Here is a 22,192-nt window from a genome sequence, read left to right as displayed (position 1 = left end):
GGATTTACATCAGCGACGTGACCGTCGCTACTTTAGAGTTTCGCGGGCGCTTGCTCACCATTCTCGCCGCCTCATGCTGGTGTTTGCTGGTTTTTGCACACTGCACATGCTCAGAAGACGCCTGTGGTTTCGGTCATGTGCAGTGCGCTTCAGAAGAGAAGCAAGCGCCAGGATGATGCGGTGAAATTCTTAAGTAGCAACGGTCACGTCGCTGATGTTAATCCATTGTATCACACCCACAGGGGCGTGATACCATGGAGATCATGTAGACGTCCACAGGGCGATGAGACGCCCATGGGCTAGAGACCTGTGCTATTTACATAGGGAATATGAAAGTAATAAAATGTTATTTTATTACTTTCATATTACACAGTATAACAACACAGGGATGGGTAGGGAGGGGTCAGCAGCTCACACAGGCTCCTGCTTGTAGGTCAGAACGCTTTTTTGACCTGACAGGTTCCCTTTAAAGGGGTTGTTCCTGTTTCCCCTGAGTAGTGAATGTGCTGGATAGGAGGAGTATAAGGCTTTGTTCACAAGCAGTGATTTTGTGGTGTTTTTAAAGCAAATAAGCTACTGTGTTTTTTCACTACCAGCAAAAGCTATGAAATTTCAGGAATCTCATGCACATGCTTGACTTTTTTTTTCTCCCCTGAATTTGAGACTTACGGTATTTTTTTTAATCTGCAGCATGTTCATTCTTTCAGCATTTTTTCACCAATAGAAAACAATGATAAAGTGAAAAAATGCTGCAAATAAAAATAACTTTGTTAAACATGTACTGTGGATAAAATATATGTAATACACACAAAAAAAGCAGCAAAACCTGCATCTGAACGCAGCGTTTGTACTGACAAGAGAGCAGGTTTTGGTTGGAGAAAATAATGCTGCAAAAACACAGTGTGTGAACATAGTCTTAATGACGCAGCCGTCTAGCATGTGCTGCATTCTTTGGCACTAAAGCCATGTTCTCACTGGCAAAACTTGCTCTCTTGGCAGTAAAGGAGCAGTTTATAAAATGCAGGTTTGCAATATATTCCTGCTTTTTGTGTGCAGATTTTATGTTATTTCTTTACAGTGATATATATGTTTAAGTTACTTTTATTCACCATGAACATGACATAAACGTGTTTTTTGCTGCAGTTTTGCACTTCTGTACTGTTTTCTATGGTGTAACGTGAAAGAATTGACGTTGCAGATTTCCAAACGCAGCAGTTTTCCATTTCAGTTAGAAAAAAAGCAAGTGTGTGTATGAGATCTCGGAAACCTCATAGCTTTGCTGCTAATGTAAAAAGACACTTAAATTTGCACTAAAAAATGCTACATAAATCCAACATGTGAAGACTGTCTAGTGGAGAGTTGGGCTCTCCTTTTTCTGGTAGTGTCCTGAAACTCCTTACCAGCTGGAGGGTTCTCCTTTTTGGTGATCAGTAGAAGTCTGAGAAGGCCCCACCAATCGAGCATTTCTCACCTATCTAGTGGATGGAAAACCCTTTAAGTTTGGTTGGTCTGAGGGCTTCAGTTGTAAAATGAACTCATATTACAGCTGTGAGAGTCGTTTCCCCTTATATTCAGCTCTATTGCATGGCTGGTGCACATGTTATATAACCAAATTGCTGGAGTCTGCGGAGATTACTTTTCCTAGCAGGTAGTTATGGGCAGTCTGGGATAAACTAGCAGTTGAGCCAATTTTTGTAGATGTATAAGATAATAAATGGCGCCGTTACCCGGCCTTCTCACCTTGGTGATGCAGTGGTGACATCTACAAGCCTTTGCTTAACTAACGGTTTATCCAGGACAACTCCTTTATGGACAATTCTGAGAGCTAAAAAGCTGTATCTGAAACAGACACCATCTAGTGGACAAAGTATAAATTACACCTCTTGTACTATTTGCAGGCACATCAGTATCATGTTTCCTGCACAGGCACATGACAAATAGAGAAATGTTCTCTTTTATGAAGTGTCAGCTTGGGTCTTCTTCTTTTCTCCTCCTTCTCCTTCTTCTTCCCACATTCCTTTAGAGTGAAAATAAGCAGAGAAAGACATATATCTGCAGCTGGAACTACAGCTTCGTATGAGAGAGGTCTTCTCAGTGCCAAACAGGGACACGGATCCACTCAGGACAAAATTGGGAAATATTATTTTGAAGGGATGATTCAGTCTATAACTCCATTGAGGAGGTTTTTTTTTAGTGGCATTTTAAAGAGGTTGTCCAAGACTTCTATAATAATAACCTGTTTTTAAGATAAGTGATCACTATCAAATCGTTGGGGTCCGATGATTAGCTGCATATATCAGTCTATGCACAGTGAACAGAGGCAAAATAACTGGCTCTGTATACTGTGTAGTGGCCATTTTCAGGTCCTGCAGTTCTGCTCCAATTGACTTCAATAGTGTAGCAACAAGCAGCTGATATTTGGGGGAGGCCACAGGTCAGATACTGATGATCTATAAGCATAGGTCGTTAAACAAATCTGTCCTGACAGGCTTCACATATATAGAAGCTTCTTGATGAGATGTCGCATCTGGTGAATGATAGAGACGCAGCACTGACCTCTGACCGCTCCCTTCACATATGATTAAAAAGACAACTCATACACATAGGAGTAAATGTGAACATACGTCATTTATAACAAGGATACTTGTACTTACATGATCTGTACAAAACTAAATTTACATCAGAATAAAGTCACATTCATATAAGTGTGTGGTCTGTCAACATTATATAGGTTTAACAGAATGTCCGTCATAAGAGGGGACAAAAATCACCTGGGTGACCACTGGTATGGTTTTCGATGTGTAAGGCAATTCCAAGGACATGTCAAACCCGGGGCCGAGCTGCTCTCTATATAACAGTCTGTAAAATTAGACTTTTACCAGTATTTGTGAAACATTTCTAAGGCTATGACATGGACAATTCTTTAGTTACTGACTAATTACATGGCACCAAAGTCTACTCCAGCGACAATGCCGACAAATCTTCCCCATGTTGTTACACTTCTGCAGATGAAGCATGAAAATGCGTCTAGAGTCGGATCATCCTGAGTTCAGACATGTGCCCAGGACTGCCAAGCTTCATATGATCATTATCCTACCAGACATACAAATCATTAACAAAAATGGACGGTAATATTTAATTTGTAAAAACTCCTAATTATCACATCTCTTTCAGTGATTAAATAGGTCCATTTAAATCCCAGTATCCAGCGAAAAGTCACTGTTATTTCAAGATTCTCCTTTATTCTCCATTGTAGAATGAAGCACCAGCTGCGAAGACTTTACTTTCCATTAAGAAGTGGGAATTTGCTAAAGTTCATCATGATTCAAGTCTGCGGAAAACAAGAGAAAATGAGATGTAACACAAAGTATTCCAGTAAATGAGTATTTCCTGTTCTGGTGGTATTATTTCTATTTAGTGGCATGCTATACATACTTCTGATGGAGCAAATTATGTAGGAGTGCAGTGAAAAGGAGACGTGTTTATAGGTAAAATGTTTGATACCTAGGACTACCAATAAGTTAAAGGGGTTGTTCTCAGCTTCTTGAATAGCTGAAATTGTAAAAACAAGAAAAACTGCAATTTACGTTTTATTAAAATCCTTTCTGTCTCAAGGATGTGGAGATTTTTAAATGTATAGTTTACTGATCACCTTTGCCATCTATTAGAGGTGGTTGGTTTCAAAGGCAAAGAGTGTGTGTTCACAAGCTGCATCCAATACAGCTCGTAACTATTGATGAGTGCGCACTACCATGCGCCGTACTTGAAACGAGTAGTGATGAGCGAGCACTACAATGCATGGGTGCTCGGTCCCTGAAGCTAGTAGTGATGAGTGAGCACTACAATGTATGGGTGCTCGGTCCCTGAAGCTAGTAGTGATGAGTGAGCACTACAATGTATGGGTGCTCGGTACTCATAACGAGCAGTTGGACACTCAGACGGGCGTGACTTGAGTACTCAAGTATAATGGGAGTCAATGGGAAACTCGACCAATTTTCAGGAACAGTTCCCAGAAAAATGCTTGAGTTTCCCATTGACATGAGTCACGCCATGCATGGCAGTGCTTGCTTATCACTAGTTGCAACCTTAGCTCTGAAACTGGACGGATTGCTGGATCCCCGTCTGCTTCATTCCCCCTGCCCTGCTCTTCTTAGGTGCTGCAGAAGCAATGCTGCTTTTGATTGCAACAACGGAGGGCATACAGCTCAGAACAGTGGAGCAACCATCCGTCAGTCCAAACTGTCCATCCTCAGGAGCAAACTGCCTCTGATAACCAGAAATCTACAAAAATCTAATCAGGGGGCTGGGGAAAATGAGACATGTTTATATAGAAATATTTTCTACTTCATTTACTTCCAATAAGTTAAAGTAGTTGTCTCAGCTTCTATGGAAAAAGGATTAGACAACCCATTTAACATCAGAAATACGCCATGTTAACTAATCTACAATCACTGACCCAATAGGCAGAAAGACAAAAAACACAAAGCAGTTTTATTTATTGGGCATCTGCAAACAAGGAAATGAGAAAGTAATAACTCCTATTCCCTTGTACAGCTTGACAAATTATTCCTACTATCCATAAAAAGTAGTGTGTATATAGTCATCTGCCCTCCTGCTTGTGTAATAGAATAGCAAAATGCATATTATAGAATAAACTGTGATGGGTATTAGGCATTATTCACCTGCAGCATCTTTTTGCTGTAGTTTTTTTATGCAAATTAAAAGATACTTTTTTTTAGTGCGAGCAAAATTTCAGAACTGTCATGCACACACTTGGTCTGTGTTTCCAGACTGAATTTCTAAAGTTCAGAACGCTAAATAAAATAACAATTGTATAATACAATTTAAAAAAGACACATACCATAATTCCCTGTTCGGAAATAGACGCTGATACCTAGGCACTGCTGCCACAAACAGCAGCATGGATTGTGTCACAAATACTTACTCAAAACCAATGTTTTGTATAATTACAATATTGTCCTCTAAAGATGATCCTATGAGCTGCAAAAACACAACAAAAATTGTCTGCTGTATTTTTGAAGTGCTGCAAAAAACTCCGCAATAAATACAATGAAAACACCATGTTTTTACTGCGAAAAGACCAGGTTTTGGCTGCAGAAAAAAAACAACAAAAAAGTTGCATGTGAACATAGCCTTATGCTATAAATCTCCCTTATGATAACTTCCACCACAAACACTGCTATAGAGGGGGTTTGTGTGTTCTACTTATGAGGAGGAGGATGGTATAAATCACTTCTTCGGGATGTTCCCTTACCTTTAGGTGTGGCTTGTGTGCCATTCTTCTTCTGTTCCTCTAATTTCTTCAATAGCCGACGGATCTCATTGTCATAGTCTGTCCACTCAGGAACAATGCGTGCTGCTGCTGTTAATTTTGGTTCCTTAGTTTTAGGATTGTTGCACTGTGGATTGAAATGAAACCATATGTAAGAGTTACATTGCTATTGAGAATGGTTCAATTACCTTGGTGTAGTCTGCAACCAAAACAGACAATTTGAACACACAAACATTTATCACAGCAACGTCCCTAGCTTAAAGAGAACTTTTCACTTTCTCAAAAAAATTGAGATAAATACCATGTAAAAAATCACTGAGCTCCCTTGGTTCTGAAGTTTTTTTTCTCCATACTGCGTCGCTCTGTTACAGAGATATACACATTTGTTGCCTTTGACGCACTAGATGTGAAATTTCTGCTTGTAGTGCAACTGGGAGATTCTTCAGTCTTCTCAGAGTGGTGTGCACTTTTATCCCTCCATTCCAGATGCTGCCAATCACAGTGCATTAGTGTGTAAGATAAACTCCTAGATGAGCTGACTCCTCCCGAGAAGACTCTGAAGAATCGCCCAATTGCACTACAAGCAGAAGTTTCACATTCTGCGCTCCAAAAGAAACAAATGTGAATATCTCTGCAATAGAGTGACACAGGACAAAATGGAAAAAGGCTACAGAATCAGAGGAGCCCAGGGATTTTTAGAAAGACTTAACTTATTTAAATTTTTCTGACAGGTCCAGTTTAAACGGGTTATTACATATGAGACATTTATGGCATGTGGATTGGATTTGAAATAAAGGCCCAAATGATTATGGCACCGTGCTCTTCACTTAATTATAAGCGATCTCTGAAAATCGAGCTTGCCGAGGCCAGTTTTTGGAAGAGATTTGCGTTTATGTGATGAAATATGTTAGAACACATGCATTCCAACACTCCAGATTATCCAGACTCTGACTAGGGTTACTAGACTATTACCAAAACATTTTCTGACCTACTAAAATGGCCAAATAATTGCTCATTATTGAGTCTCATGAATTCCTGCATAAATTCTTAGGAATCTTCCATTTTTGGTGTATTATCACCTTACCGTTAATTGCATGCTGCCCAGTGACCTTACAATCTCATTGCTCTTATTTCTAATGGATGTGCTCCCATAATCTAACAGAATAGGACGAGTAGTTGTGTAATTACCCTGGACACGAAATGTTATGCCTTCCTCGGACAGGACAGCACCCTGTCATTTGTGCATATGTAACAAAGCACAGACCTGGAATTTTCCACTATACACATTTCGCACACCACTAAACTCATACTATGGGCAGATTTTTTGCTCTTTTCTTTGTTTTACTCGTTCACAAGGTTCCCTGAAGAAATAAAATTGATGTGTACAAATATTAGGGAAAGTCTGACCTGAAAACCAATAAGATAGCAAAAGATTACAGAAGGAGATGTAAACTGCGCCGGCTAGAAAATAACCTGCTTAAATTATTTTCCTCTTCAAAGCAATTCAATAACTGCGAATGTATCCTGAGCACTCATATTACGGCAGATATCTCTTTAAATCAATATATTACACCACAGGCTGTCCAGATCTTTAAGGTGCTGTTTGAATAGCAGTCTTTTTTTTGGTCTGACCCCCCCAGGCAGTAATGCAATTCTGCTTTCTAGCCCTTGACAGATTACAGAATAGTTTACTGACTTCCACAAATTGAGCATTTACAGAATAAGACATGCTCCCAGGCGGTGTGCTGTACATTTTCGCTCAGACTTTTTTCTGAACACATTTGCTATAGAATGAAAATTCCAAGCCTACGGATAAGATCTTTCCCATGGCTTATTAGACTTGATCCCTTTAGGCACAGGTGGAACAAGAGGCTGCCGCAGTCGATTAAGAATAGAAAACAAAGAGAAACCAATTTTCCAACACTGTAAAGAAAACAAAATGTCAGAAAGATATATGGGATCTGGGATGTATTCAACCAGTTGGAACATGTAGCTTACTGTACAAGACAAACATACCAAGAAACTGTACAGAGCCAAGACGGATCGGTCATATGACATAAGAAGCAACAGATTGAGGATCACTAACTGCTGCAAGGAAAGACGTCACTAATCCAAAATCACAGACCAAATAAAGGAATGGGCCGGTCTACAGACGCTGTGCTGATATATGAGACAATTGCTAAAAACCATGTCTGCAAGATAATGCCCACAGCGCGTTGAGAGATATATCTACACACTATTGAGTAGAAGACCTAATGGGTCATTTGTAGTATTAAATAAAGAAGATTCCTTGAGGAGCACAGTACATTCTCGGGTAAAGCAACAGAACACTTCATTTACTGCTTTATTGGGTGGACCCGCAGCACTGCAATCAATGTGATTACTAGCAAGCGCCAGATACAATGCTCAGAGATGGAAACAAAGGACCGACTGTTTTCTTCTTTTAATTACACATGGCAGAGTGTGTTCTGTGTCCTGTGTGGTTTTTTTTTTTTGTTTTTATTTTTTTTTTTACAAATCTGACATGTTTAAAAAAAAATGGATTTTTGTGTACTCACCGTAAAATCATTTTCTCTTAGCCATCATTGAGGGACACAGGACCATGGGTGTTATGTTGCCTATCCATAGGAGGACACTAAGTAGATGCAAAAGCATAGCTCCTCCTCTGCAGTATACACCCCCTGGCCGGGCCAGGCAACCTCAGTTTTAGTACACAAGCAGTAGGAGAAAAAAAACAGTAAAAACTTATCTCAACAGAGGAACATGAGAAAAAAAAGAGTCATAACCAAATAAGGTACTGAGAACAGGGCAACAGGGTGGGTGCTGTGTCCCCCAATGATGGCTAAGAGAAAACGATTTTACGGTGAGTACACAAAAATCCGTTTTTCTCTGACGCCTCATTGGGGGACACAGGACCATGGGACGTCCTAAAGCAGTCCATGGGTGGGAAAAATAAAAACAAGACAACGCAACCCAAGGACTAGGAACCAGTCCCAGACAGGCTGGAGCACCTACCGAGAGAAGGTGCTCTACTGCAGTTTGCAGAATTGTCCTGCCCAGATTTGCCTCAGCTGAAACCTGGGTATGGACTCTGTAATGCTTTGAAAACATATGTAGGCTAGACCAGGTCGCAGCCTTACACACCTGTTCCACTGAAGCCTGATGCCGAATGGCCCACGAAGCGCCAACTGCTCGCGTGGAATGAGCCTGCAGCCCACTAGGAATGGGCTTGAGTTGCAAGCGGTAGACTTCCTGGATCGCAGAGCGAATCCAGCGAGCCAGAGTTGCCTTTGAAGCTGCCTGTCCCTTCTTAGGCCCCTCAGGAATGACGAACAAAGAGTCTGTTTTCCTAAAGGGGGCTGTCCTGGATATGTAATATCTGAGAGCTCTGACGAGGTCTAACGAATGCAGAGACCTTTCCACCCTATGAACTGGGTGTGGACAAAAGGAAGGCAGAACAATGTCCTCGTTCAAATGAAACGGGGTAGGAACCTTTGGAAGAAAATCCGGAAGGGGGCGCAGAACCACCTTGTCCTGGTGAAAAAACAGAAAAGGCTTGCGGCAAGAGAGTGCTGCTAGCTCCAAAACCCGTCTGATGGACGTAATTGCCACCAGGAACGTTACCTTCCAGGACAGAAGAGCAAGGGAGGATTCCTTGAGAGGTTCAGAGGGGAACCTCTGGAGACCGTCCAGAACGAGATTGAGGTCCTATGGGTCCAGCGGCCGTTTGTATGGGGGAACTAGATGGGAAGCGCCCTGGAGGAAGGTCTTGACCTGCGGTTTTCGAGCGAGGCTGCATTGGTAGAAGATTGAGAGCGTTGAGACCTGCCCTTTAAGGGAACTGAGAGCCAACCTGCAGAAAATAGAGAATTCTGGGGATGGCCAGAGGCAGAGGCTGGACATTAGTTTCCCTGCACCATGAAAAGAAGATTTTCCACGTACGGTGGTAAATGCGGGATGAAGCAGGCTTTCGGGCGCTGATCATGGTGGAAATAACCGCGAGGGAGAATCCTGCTCTTGTTAATACCCAGCTCTCAATGGCCATGCCTTCAGCTTCAGGGCTCTGGAGTTCTGATGGGAAATGGGCCCTTGGGTCAGCAAGTCTGGGATGTCTGGAAGGCGTCACGGTACGTCTACGAGCATTTGTACTAATTCGGCGTACCAGGCGCGCCTGGACCAGTCCGGTGCTATCAGTATCACCGGGACTCCCTCTGCCTTGATTGTCCTGATTACCCGCGACAGCAGAGGTAAAGGTGGAAATATGTAAGGCAGGCGGAAGTGGTGCCAGGAGCAGACTAGCGCATCCGCGCCGATGGACTGCGGATCGCGTGACCTGGCTATGAACGCGGATACCTTTGCGTTCAACCTTGAGGCCGTTAGATCCACGTCTGGTGTACCCCAGCGAGTGCAGATGTGTAGGAACACTTCTGGGTGGAGAGACCACTCTCCGGCGGCCAGGCCTTGGCGACTTAGAAGTCTGCTGCCCAGTCCTCTACTCCCGGTATGTGTACCGCTGATATCACTGACCCTGTCGATTCGGCCCAGCTGAGGATCCTGTGGGCCTCGAGATAAGCTGCCTTGCTGCAGGTGTCCCCCTGCCGATTGATGTAGGCTACAGCTGTCACATTGTCCGATTGGACTCGAATCTGATAACCCGCTAGCAGAGGGCAGAACGCCCTGAGCGCAAGGAAGATCGCGCAGGTTTCCAGGATGTTTATGGGTTTGGGAAGACTCCTGGGGCGTCCAACGTCCTTGAGCCAGTGTGGTGCCGGTACACTGCTCCCCAGCCTAGGAGGCAGGCGTCTGTGGTCAGGACCAGCCAGTTCACTGGGAGAAAAGATCTCCCCTTCGATAGGGATGAGGACCGAAGCCACCAGCGGAGTGCATACCTGACTGAAGGCGTCAGGTGAAGATGTCTGTCCGGGGAGAAGGGGCTCTTGTCCCTAGAAGGGCTAGCTGCAGTGGGCGGAGGTGCAGTTGAGCAAAGAGTACTGCTTCCATAGCCGCCATTATCCTGCCGAGCACCTTCATGCTGAATCGAATGGAGCGAGATGGAGGACGTAGAAGGCAGCGTACCGTTCGTTGAAGGGCGATCGCCTTGTCCAGGGGGATATAGATCAAGCCCCGACGGGTGTCCAGGGACATGCTCAGGAAGGTGATGGATCGTGATGGGATTGGGGATGATTTGTCTAGATTCACTAGCCACCCTAAGCGGGATAGGGTGTCCACAGTGATCTGTACGCTGGTTAATCAGTCGCGAAAGGAGGGGGCCTTGATAAGGAGGTCGTCCAAGTAAGGGAGAACGACTACTCCCCTGGCGTGAAGGACGCTCATGGCGGCCGCCATGACTTTGGTGAAGACCCTTGGTGCGGTGGCAAGGCCGAAGGGTAGAGCTACAAATTGAAAGTGGGAGTCCTGAAGTGCGAAGCGGAGGAAGTTTTGGTGATCTGGGGCAATGGGTATGTGCAGGTATGCTCCTTGATATCTATGGAGGCGAGGAATTCCCCTTCAACCATGGATGCAATAATGGACCTTAGGGACTCCATTCCGAATCTCCGCACGTGCACATGTTTGTTCAGGTGTTTGAGGTCCAGGATGGGTCGAACTGACCCATCCTCTTTGGGGACCACAAAGAGGTTGGAATAAAAACCCCTGAACTTCTCGTCGTCCGGGACGGGTATTATCACTCCTGCTGTTTGGAGCGAGTGGATTGCTGAGAAAAAAGCTTTGCGTCGTTTTCGAGTCTTTGGGGGGTTTGAGAGAAAGAACCGACTTGGGGGTCGGGTCCTGGTAACCGGAAGACACAAGGTCTCGCACCCATTTGTCGTCTGAGGCGGCAGCCCAGATGTGTTGAAAGAGCCGCAGTCGACCTCCTACAATGAGTGTGTCTTCCGGGGCGCCAAAGGAGTCATTAGGCGGGAAAACGTCATGGACGAGTCTCCCTAGTCCTGGACTGTTTCGGTCTAGGCTGCCATGATGAATTGGGTTTCGGTGAGAGCTGAGAAGGGCGGTCCCTGCGTAGTCCATGGCTGGTGGTGGGGACAGCACAGGATGTCGACCAACCAATGAGTTCCGAAGGAGCGGAACGAGGACTGTGGACGTCTGGTGAAGGTCGTCCTCTACTTCAGCTTGAGGAAGGAGGTACTCTTTCCTCCCGTGGCGTCAGAAATGAGCTTGTCCAGACGTTCGATAAACAATCGGTATGGAAAAAACGGAAGGTCCGTGAGAGACTTCTTGGAGGCAGAGTCCGCTCGCCATTGTCGGAGCCAGAGAGCTCTACGGATGGCTATGGTATTTGAGGCGGCAAACGCTGCGCAGGTAGCAGCGTCCATGGAGGCCTGCATGAGGTACTCCGCTGCAGCGGCAATTTGAGCTGTCACCTCTGTGAAGGTATGAGTGAACTGGGATTCCTCAAGCGAAGTGTTAAGGGATTCTGCCCAGATCGAGATCGCCTTTGCGACCCACACAGAGGCAAAGGAGGGCGAGAGGGAAGAACCCGCAGCCTCAAAAGCAGAGCGGGCGAGGTGCTCCACCTGTCTGTCTGTCGGGTCCTTGATGGAGGAACCATCAGGTAAAGACAGGAGCGTCTTTGTGGCAAGGCGGGAGACCGGGGGGGTCGACCGAGGGCGGATTGGCCCAGTCCTTAGGGGCAGGTGAGGCAAAAGGGTACCGGGACTCCATGAGTTTTCGGTTACCGAAGCGCCTGTCAGGCTTCTCCCTTTGCTTTGTGAGGATATCCTGAAACTCCGGGTTAACAGCGAAAACCTTTTGGGGTTTCCTTGCCCTCTTAAAGGAGATCGCATGGTCAGTGGTAGTGGATGGGGGATCCTCCACATGCAGAGTTTGGTTGACTGCTGCTATAAGGGAATCTATTGCAGTTTGATCATCTGGGGAGGATGAAACCAAGGAATCCTCTTGGTACAAACAGCATTCTCCCTCCTCCAGCTCTTCAGAAGCCGTGGAGCGTGTGGGAGAGCCTGCCCTGTGTGCTCCCGAGGGAGAGCCATGGGGGCCATGAGAGAGTGCTGGAGACACCCAGCTGTGTGCTCTTTTCCTGATCCCTGCAACCGGTGAAGCATGTGCCCGGATTACCTCAGAAGGATCCTCCATAGGGGTATCCTCAGGCTGTGTTCCGTCCAGGGACCCAGAGGGGTGTGGAGGACGACATTGCATAGCCAGCACCAGGTTCTGTGACAGTTTTTCCATGGATTGGGACAGAAACTGTGCCCATTCCGGTGGGCTGGGAGCCCTAGGCTCTGGGATGACGGTTGCGGCAGTGGTGGCGGGGGGGTTTTGGGGGGCTATAGGGTCACAGGACTCACAGAGAGAAGAGGTAGCTCAGCGTGGCAGGCAGTGCAGGCTGAATAATCTCTTAGTACCCTTAGAATTCTGCATGTTCCTAATAGGAGTATGCCAGGAGGGGGAGCTATGGTCAGCAGAGCTACAAGTGAACCAAGTACCTCACCAGAATCAGCCGATGGCCCTGCATCCTCAGGAAGGAGTAAGTTCTGTGGAGATCTTCGCACTCTTTCCTGGGAGGGCGGGGCTTAGCGCTAAAAGAGCGAGAAGAAGAAGTCAGTGTGCCCCTTCCTGCTGTCGGTAGCAAAAAACGGCGGGAAGGGAGCTTCTGACAGTTTTTCTCCCCCTCCCTCCAGTCAGCACACAGCTTGTCACCGGTGGTTATCTCTGCCGGCTTTACTGCAATCAGAGCACGCAGCTAGAGCAAATAAACAGAGCAAATAAACAGTGTGAGTTCCTGAGCTCTGGGGCCTCCCCCCGCCACCCGTAAATTATATGTGCAGGATTTTCTGCAAACAGCGAGGGACTTCCCCCTCCTCCAGCCAGCACGCAGCTAGAGAAAAAATTAACACTGTGTGCTCAGGATCCCTGGGGCTCTCCTCCTTGCAATCAGCAAGGGACTTTCTCATAAAAAAATACTGTGAATACAGTAGTTCTGGGAGCCTTCCCTGCACAGTCTTTTCTCTCTTTGTCTGGGAAACCAGTCAGGGGGGATCTCACCTTAACACTGCCTCAGTCCAGGCAATGGAAATAGCAGAGTCAGCTTGCTGTGTTGGCCACACAGGTGCAATGTTCAACTCAGAGCCTGCAAAGAGGGGCTGAGGAATTGTGCCTCTGCCCTGGGCTCTGGAAAATCGGTGTCTGTGGGACCCATCGTCCAGTAAAAAGCATCCCAGGATCCAGCATCGCAGGAGGGGGTACGTGGAGGCGACACTCCGCGTTCCCGCCCGTTGATGGTATTGGGAGATCGGTGCCAAAAGGAAACCGTTGCCCTCAAAAAATAACAAAACCTTGAAAGATGTGCCTCCTACAGACACTAAGCTAAAACTGAGGTTGCCTGGCCCGGCCAGGGGGTGTATACTGCAGAGGAGGAGCTATGCTTTTGCATCTACTTAGTGTCCTCCTATGGATAGACAGCATAACACCCATGGTCCTGTGCCCCCAATGAGGCGTCAGAGAAATAAAGTTTTCAACTAGTATGCCCATACATATATCCAAAGACGTGTTCTTTAGGCCACAGCAGTATTCCTCAACTTTGTGTGATTGTAGGAGACACACAAGTAAAAAATGTTAAACTTTGAAAATCTTCGATACCTATTTCAGTTTGAGACGTGACACACAGAGTTGTACAAACAATAAGCACAGCTCAGGGTATAGCCCCTACTGGAAGCTACATTGGGGAGGGGGTCAGGATGTCAAGCCGCTGATTAGGAACCACAACATTAGAGAAAAGCAGTGTAGAAATTACTTAATATATTATTTAGTTACAGCAATACTAATAAGTGCAAACTATTTTATTCTGTATTTAAAAATAAACGTGGAATAAGACTTTGAATGTCACAGAGCTAAACAGTGGCAAAATTAGGGTTTTGCCAATCAAAAAAAATACTGATATTTTTCCACAGACAGCTACCCACCAGATCTATGGTTTTGGCTTTCTCCTTGGACTTGTCATCACACCAGGTCTCACACCACAGCCACTCTTGAGGTAGAGATTTTATTGCCACTTGGTGAATCATGTTGTTGGGTAGGTCCTGTGCAAAGCAATCAAATAAATGAACATCTAATAATAGTCAGAAAGACCATAATGTGATTCGCTGTACTGAAAACGCAACACTTGCACAAGTGGTTAAATATGTTTTTTTTCTAATATATTTATCAAGATCCCTGCATCTCCACTTCATGATTGTCAATTGACTTTTTTATATTTTGTTTATGCCACTATTATCTCTCAATATTTGTTGTTTTTGAGGAACACACAAAACATATTCAGCCATTTCTAATGCTGAAATGAAATGCAGTTAATGAAAACATTATTCTTCCCTTTGTATCTTCAGGAGCGCAGCATCCCGTATGCTGGGGGGCGGTGCACACCTGAAGATTGATAGTTCGGACCATGAGAAGGTTTCCGTCAGTGCTCTGAATTCTGTGCTCTCCAGTGCTGCTCGAAGAGGAAGCTTGGCATTAGAGCAGCGCTTGCAAGCTATATTGAAAAGAACTTGCAAGCACGTGCTGCTCCTTGCTTAGGAAACCGTCCACCTTTGGTACAATGCAAAGGCAAGCTGGTAACCTAGGTAACAAGCAGTAAACTATAGAATTAAAAGTCTTCTGTTGTTAATAATGGAGAAGAATTTTAATAAGAGTTAAATTGCACAGTCGCTTGCTTTTAGAAATCTTATACTTACACTTTTTTTTTTTTTACAAATTTGAACAAGTTTAGACAATCACTTCAATGAATTACATGTAACATGAGGATAAAAAGAACAGTGAATTAAAAGCAATGAAGAAAAAAAAAAGAAACAGAATAATATAACAAAACGCTATATTATCAATAATCAACAGATTTCCTGATCTACAGAAATGTATTAAGCCTGTTCTAATGGGCCCGGATAATAGGATGTTCAGATCAGTCTTTTACCTGCCCTCTTTAGGGAAAGCTATAAAGCCTCTTGCTATCCAACTACAGACTTATCAGGTTATTGCATCTCTGACCCTATCCAGTTTACAGCCAGATTCAGCACTCACACAGGTACTAATCTGTTCACTGCAAGAGACAACGGTGAACACATGCACCATCTTAGGACCCCTTCACACGCACGTGTCTCCGGTATGTGCTAGGTCCATGCCCGCATGTACCGGAGACACGGGCACACGTAAATCCATTAAAATCAATGGGTTTATGTGCACGCACGTGTGCAGCCATTGGCCCGTGCCAACGTGTGGAGCAGACGTGAGCCCGTGTGCTCCACACAGATGCATGTCCGTTTTTCTCCGGCAGCACAGGTGTCACACGGCCCGCACACGTACCACACGGATGTAGTGTGAATGCGGTCCCGTGTGACACGCGCCGGAGAAACACACGTGTCAGAAAAAAAAAAGGACAAAACTTTACTCACTTTCTCCTGCCCTGCAGTCTCTGCTGCTGCTGTCACTTGCTGCCGACCGTCGCTCATTATGCTCATTTAATATTCACCTCACTGCGGCGGAAGCGGCGGCAGCGGGGAGTCTGCAGTAGAGTTGAGCGCGGTTCGTGGTTCTCCAGTTCGCGGCTCGAGTGATTTTGGGGGCTGTTCTAGAATCGAACTAGAACTCGAGCTTTTTTGCAAAAGCTCGATAGTTCTAGATACGTTCGAGAACAATTCTAGCAGCAAAAAAAACAGCTAATTCCTAGCTGGCTTTCCGCTATAATAGTGTAAGTCACTCTGTGACTCACACTAGTATGACATTTCAGTGTATAGTGTGCGGGAACAGCGCATTCAGATCACTGCTGTTTGTATAATGGCGATCGCCATTTTTTTTTTTTTTTCCTTGTCTTCCTTCCCTAAGCGCGCACGTGTAGTGGGGAGGGCCAGCATGTCAGCCAATCCCAAACACGCACACAGCTAAGTGGACTTTTAGCCAAAGAAGCAACGGCATGTGTGATAGGATGTCCATGTCACATGTTCCTGCATTATAAAAACGAGTATCTGCCCGTCCGGACGCCATTATCTCTTCTGCGTCCTTGGTGTCAGACATCACTGGCGCAGCTCCTATTGCCGATACAGCTGTATTACGCTCCATACACAGCGCTGGACAGCTTAGGGATAGCACTTTCTATCAGTCCTTTTAAGGGCTCATACCGGCAGGGTCAGAGCCATAGGTGACAGGTCCTGAAAACAGAGTTTAACAGCTACACAAGATGACAGCGTCTGTGTAGCTAAGGTCAGGGATTTCCTCGCTGCATTTCCCCATTAGGAGGGATAGAAAGGCAGGCTTCCTTTCCTCTACCCAGAGACCCACAACCCTGCCACTGTACCCTCCTGCCCTTTGCACACTCCAACTCATTGTTACTAAGCCATTATACTAGCAAACACTGAGTGAACTTAGTGGCATCCTAAACGTGGCTATTGGACTTCTGTATAGTCCCAGTAGTGCAAAGATATTTGCAGCACGTCTGCCTGCATTGCACACTCAAACTCATTGTTACTAAGCCATTATACTAGCAAACACTGAGTGAACTTAGTGGCATCCTAAACGTGGCTGTTGGACTTCTGTATTGTCCCAGTAGTGCAAAGATATTTGCAGCACGTCTGCCTGCATTGCACACTCCAACTCATTGTTACTAAGCCATTATACTAGCAAACACTGAGTGAACTTAGTGGCATCCTAAACGTGGCTGTTGGACTTCTGTATTGTCCCAGTAGTGCAAAGATATTTGCAGCACGTCTGCCTGCATTGCACACTCAAACTCATTATAGCTACGCCATTATACTAGCAAACACTGAGTGAACTTAGTGGCATCCTAAACGTGGCTATTGGACTTCTGTATAGTCCCAGTAGTGCAAAGATATTTGCAGCACGTCTGCCTGCATTGCACACTCAAACTCATTATAACTAAGCCATTATACTAGCAAACACTGAGTGAACCTAGTGGCATCCTAAACGTGGCTATTGGACTTCTGTATAGTCCCAGTAGTGCAAAGATATTTGCAGCACGTCTGCCTGCATTGCACACTCAAACTCATTATAACTAAGCCATTATACTAGCAATTTATGCTGCCAGTTTAAGGGCCGTAGTTGCATTGTCAGGGATATTTATTCTTTATTATTCTGCTGTTAATAAAGCTAGACCACCGCTGCAATCTACACCACCTCTCAATTTTTACTACCACATTTTCAGTGCACAATCTTGTCGCAATCAACATGAGTGGCAAAATGACAGATGCTGGTGGAAAGGGGAAGAGGCGTGGTGGAAAAGGAAAAAAAGGGTTTGTCCGTGGGGAAGGTGGCAAAGCTCCATTATCATCTGCTGAAGATAGACCATCTACCAGCAAAAGTAAGATGTCTACTACTTACCATGGACAATCCGATGTGCTCCCTTTTTTACGGACACGAACAACAGGAACAAAGGTAGATGATGGCCAAAAAAGGAAAATGCTTGAATGGATCTCAAGTGGTCCAACAAGTGCCCTCTCAGCCACTTCAAGTACCGCATCCAAAAAACACCAGTCCTCTGAGTTGTCATCCCAATCAAACTTGCTTTCTCCCAGCTCTGAAGTCTCCATCAGCCCTGCACAGTATGGTGGAACTGAGATGGCTGAGTCTGCAGAGCTGTTCAGTCACACTATAGCCTGGGAATCAGAGGTCTGCTCCCAAGCTACAGTGAGTACAGACCAGGAAATGGTCTGCAGTGATGCCCAGAACCTTTGTGACTCTGATTCAGGCCGTGAGGACCAAGTTTCTGAGCATAATGTTGACCCTTTGTCACAAACTGTAACACCTGTGGTTATAGACAATGAGGAACATACTGATGACGATGAGACGCAGATACCAGATTGGGATGACAACTTAAATATTCGGTCAGGGCAAGAAGAGGCTCGGTCTGAGGGGGAGGGGAGTACAAACACAACAATTGATGAGGAAGTTCTAGATCCCACCTACTGTCAACCCCCAGTCAGGCACTCGAGGAGGTCAACAGAGGCGGTGGAGGAGGATGCAACCGACGACGAAGTTACCTTGCGCCTTCCTGGACAGAGTCGGAGCACTGGTAGCACGTCTACAACTGCATCATCAGCCACCACTCTGCCTGTGAGCACTAGTCGGGGGGGCTCAGCAGGTCGCATGCCCTCTAAGCCTTGCCTAGCCTGGTCCTTTTTTGACATAGAAAAAGATCGCCCAAATTATGTGATGTGTAAAATTTGTCGTGATTCTGTTAGTAGAGGTCAAAACCTCAGCAGTTTGACAACTTCTTCCATGAATCGTCACATGAATAAATATCATAGGTCCCGGTGGGAAGCTCACTGTGCTGCAATGCGGCCTAGCGGAGCGAACCATCCACGGCCTGCCCCTTCCAGTGCATCCGCGCGCTCTTCATCTTCTAGGACTGTGGGGACAGCTGTCACACCTGGTTTTCCACGCACAACTTCCACCACTGTAACCGCAACAGGCAGTTTGCTTGGTAGGTCGTCAGTTGGTTTGGAAGGGGAAACAAGTGAGTGTGTACAGCTCTCTCAGACATCGATAGCACCAACGTTGGATGAAGGCAACATCATGTCTCCGCCTGCACTTTCCTCACAAACCTGCATTTTTCCAGGGACACCCTACTCAACACCGTCTACACACAGCAGCCAGATCTCTGTCCCTCAGATGTGGTCAAATAAAAGGCCATTTCCTGCGACCCATGACAAAGCTAAGAGGTTGACTCTATCCCTCTGTAAGCTCTTGGCTACCGAAATGCTGCCTTTCCGCCTAGTGGACACACAGGATTTTAGAGACCTTATGTCTGTCGCTGTGCCCCAGTACCAGATGCCCAGTCGCCACTACTTCTCTAAGAAAGGTGTGCCCGCGCTACACCAGCATGTCGCACACAACATCACCGCTTCCTTGAGAAACTCTGTGTGTGAACGGGTGCATTTCACCACCGATACTTGGACCAGTAAGCATGGACAGGGACGTTACATGTCGCTGATTGGGCACTGGGTAACTATGGTGATAGATGGTGAAGGGTCTGCTGCACAAGTCTTGCCGTCTCCACGACTTGTGTGTCAATCCTCTGTCTGTCCAAGTTCCGCCACTGCTTCTGCCTCCTCCACCTCATCTGGGTCCTCCACCTCCGCCCCAAGCCTGCCTGGTCAGGCCACCAGCGTTCTCACTGCGCAGAATGAATCACGCACCCCTCATTACTATGCTGGCAGCAGAGCGCAACGGCATCAGGCGGTCTTTAGCTTGACATGTCTTGGGAATAGGAGTCACACAGCTGAGGAGTTGTGGTCAGCTCTGCGGTCCGAGTTTAATAAATGGTTGTCTCCACTCAACCTGCAGCCTGGTAAGGCAGTGTGCGACAATGCTGCAAACCTGGGTGCGGCCCTTCGCCTGGGCAAGGTGACACACGTGCCTTGTATGGCTCACGTGTTGAACCTTGTTGTCCAGCAATTTTTACCACACTATCCTGGCCTAGATGGCCTTCTGACCAGGGCACGAAAACTGTCTGCTCATTTCCGCCATTCAAACGCCGCAGCTGAGCGACTTGCATCGCTCCAGAAGTCTTTCGGCCTGCCGGTTCATCGCCTGAAATGCGATGTGCCGACACGCTGGAATTCGACTCTCCACATGTTACAGCGACTGTGGCAGCACCGCCGAACCCTGGTGCAAAACGTCATGACGTATAGCCTGGGCCAACGAGATGCAGAGGTGGGACAGATCCCCCTGATGGAGTGGTCTCAGATCAAGGACCTATGCACCATTCTGCACAGTTTCGACATGGCGACGAATATGTTTAGCGCTGACAATGCCATTATCAGCATGACAATTCCAGTCATTTACATGCTGGAGCACACGCTAAACACTATTCGGAGTCAGGGGGTGAGACAACAGGAAGGGGAGGAACTACAGGAGGATTCATATGCGCAAGACACAACAACATCACCAAGGTCCAGACGTTCATCATCACCAACGCGGCAGGCATGGGACCATAGGTGAGAGGGATCAACAAGGGCGCATGGTAGCAGGCGAAATGTTGAGGAAGGTGCAGGAGAACATGAAGAAATGGAGGACGAACTGTCCATGGACATGGAAGACTCAGCGGATGAGGGAGACCTTGGTCAAATTTCAGTTGAAAGAGGTTGGGGGGAGATGTCAGAGGAAGAAAGAATGGGTAGCACCTCTATGCCACAAACACAGCGTGGACTTGGTCCGCATGGCTGCGCAAGACACATGAGTGCCTTCTTGTTGCACTACCTCCAACATGACCCTCGTATTGTCAAAATTAGAAGTGATGATGACTACTGGATTGCCACACTATTAGATCCCCGGTACAAGTCCAAATTTTGTGACATAATTCCAGCCATAGAAAGGGACGCACGTATGCAGGAGTATCAGCAGAAGCTGTTACTCGATCTTAGCTCGGCTTTTCCACCAAACAACCGTGCAGGTGCAGGGAGTGAATCTCCCAGTTGTAACTTGACAAACATGGGACGGTCTCGTCATCTTCAACAGACTACCCGTGCCAGTAGGACTGTATCTGGTGCTAGTAACAGCAATTTTATGGAATCTTTTCATAATTTTTTTAGACCCTCCTTTGCAAGGCCACCAGAGACAACAAGTCTGACACATAGTCAACGGTTGGAGAGGATGATACAGGAGTATCTCCAAATGAACATCGATGCCATGACTTTGCAAATGGAGCCTTGCTCATTTTGGGCTTCAAATCTAGAAAAATGGCCAGAGCTCTCCAGTTACGCCTTGGAGATTTTATCGTGTCCAGCTGCCAGCGTTGTCTCTGAACGTGTCTTCAGTGCTGCTGGGTGTGTGCTGACAGATAAGCGCACGCGTCTGTCCAGTGACAATGTGGACAGACTAACGTTCATCAAAATGAACAAGTCATGGATCCACCAGGAATTTACTACCCCTGTGTCATCCTGGGGAGAGTAAATGCTTGTGGATTTGGAATGGGCTTGATGCAAATTTAGCTGTGAAGTGTACAACTAGGGCACAAGTGCTGCCACTGAATGGGTGGGTGTGTGTGGGGCCCAATTTTTGGAAAAAAGGGAGACTCCGCTTGGAGTAACCCTTGCTTACATTGTTTTTAAAAGAAGCCAAGATGAACAAGTCATGGTTCAGCAAAGACTTTGCTACCTACCCCGGTGTCATCCTGGGGACGGTTAAGTATGGCGTATTTTTGAATGTGCTTGATGCAAATCTAGCTGTGAAGTGTACAACTGGGGCACAACTGCTGCCACTGAAGGGGTGGGTGTCTGTGTGGCCCAATTCTTGGAAAAAAGGGAGACTCCGCTTGGAGTCACCTTGCGGCGTTTTACATGATTTTAGAAGGGCATGCCATGCCTATATCTGTGTCTCGTCCTCTTTTTCCTCGTAACGCTGTTTTGTTTTCACATGAGAATTTGTCCTTGTCACTTTCCCATGTGTTTGTGTTGTGTTGTGAGTTGTTTGTCACCTTTTGGACACCTTTGAGGGTGTTTTCTAGGTGTTTTTATGTGTTTGTGATTGCCTGCCATTGTTTCCTATGCAGTTCGAGTTCGGTTCGTCGAACGTTCGACGAACCGAACTCGAACGGGAGCTCCGTTCGGCGAACCGACCTCGAGCCGAACCGCGACCGGTTCGCTCATCTCTAGTCTGCAGGGCTGGAGACCGAAGATCAGCACCACGGACAGCGACGCCAGGGACAGGTGAGTTGAACGTTCTCGTTCTCTGTGTGTTATCACGGATAACAGACGGAGAACACACGTAGTGCCATAAACACGGCTCACGTAAAGGAAAACGCACCTTTGACACGTCCGTGAAACACTTGCGTGATTTTCTGACTTAGGTCAGACTGCCTTTCTGCTCACTAATTAGTGCAATCAGGTGTCATCGCATGATCGCTTCAATCAGTACTGGGGCCGA

At 46.2% G+C, this 22,192-nt stretch overlaps 1 protein-coding gene across 1 annotated transcript in view; it reads right to left on the bottom strand.

Moving 5' to 3' along the window:
- Positions 1-457: 457 nt before the first annotated feature.
- The window catches only part of UGGT2 (UDP-glucose glycoprotein glucosyltransferase 2), a 518,153-nt gene continuing 496,418 nt past the window's right edge, over positions 458-22,192 (bottom strand). Inside the window, exons 37-39 of the mRNA XM_075336749.1 lie at positions 14,230-14,346; positions 5,276-5,420; positions 458-3,331 (exon numbers count right to left, since the gene is read on the bottom strand). Of these exons, the coding sequence (XP_075192864.1) occupies positions 3,309-3,331; positions 5,276-5,420; positions 14,230-14,346 (285 nt within the window). The 3' untranslated portion in view covers positions 458-3,308. The remainder of the gene's footprint in view (positions 3,332-5,275; positions 5,421-14,229; positions 14,347-22,192) is intronic.

This window comes from Anomaloglossus baeobatrachus, chromosome 2 (assembly GCF_048569485.1).
Source record: "Anomaloglossus baeobatrachus isolate aAnoBae1 chromosome 2, aAnoBae1.hap1, whole genome shotgun sequence".
NCBI lineage: Eukaryota > Metazoa > Chordata > Amphibia > Anura > Aromobatidae > Anomaloglossus > Anomaloglossus baeobatrachus.
Note: the sequence above shows the minus strand (reverse complement) of the source record. Positions and strands in the feature narration are given on the sequence as shown.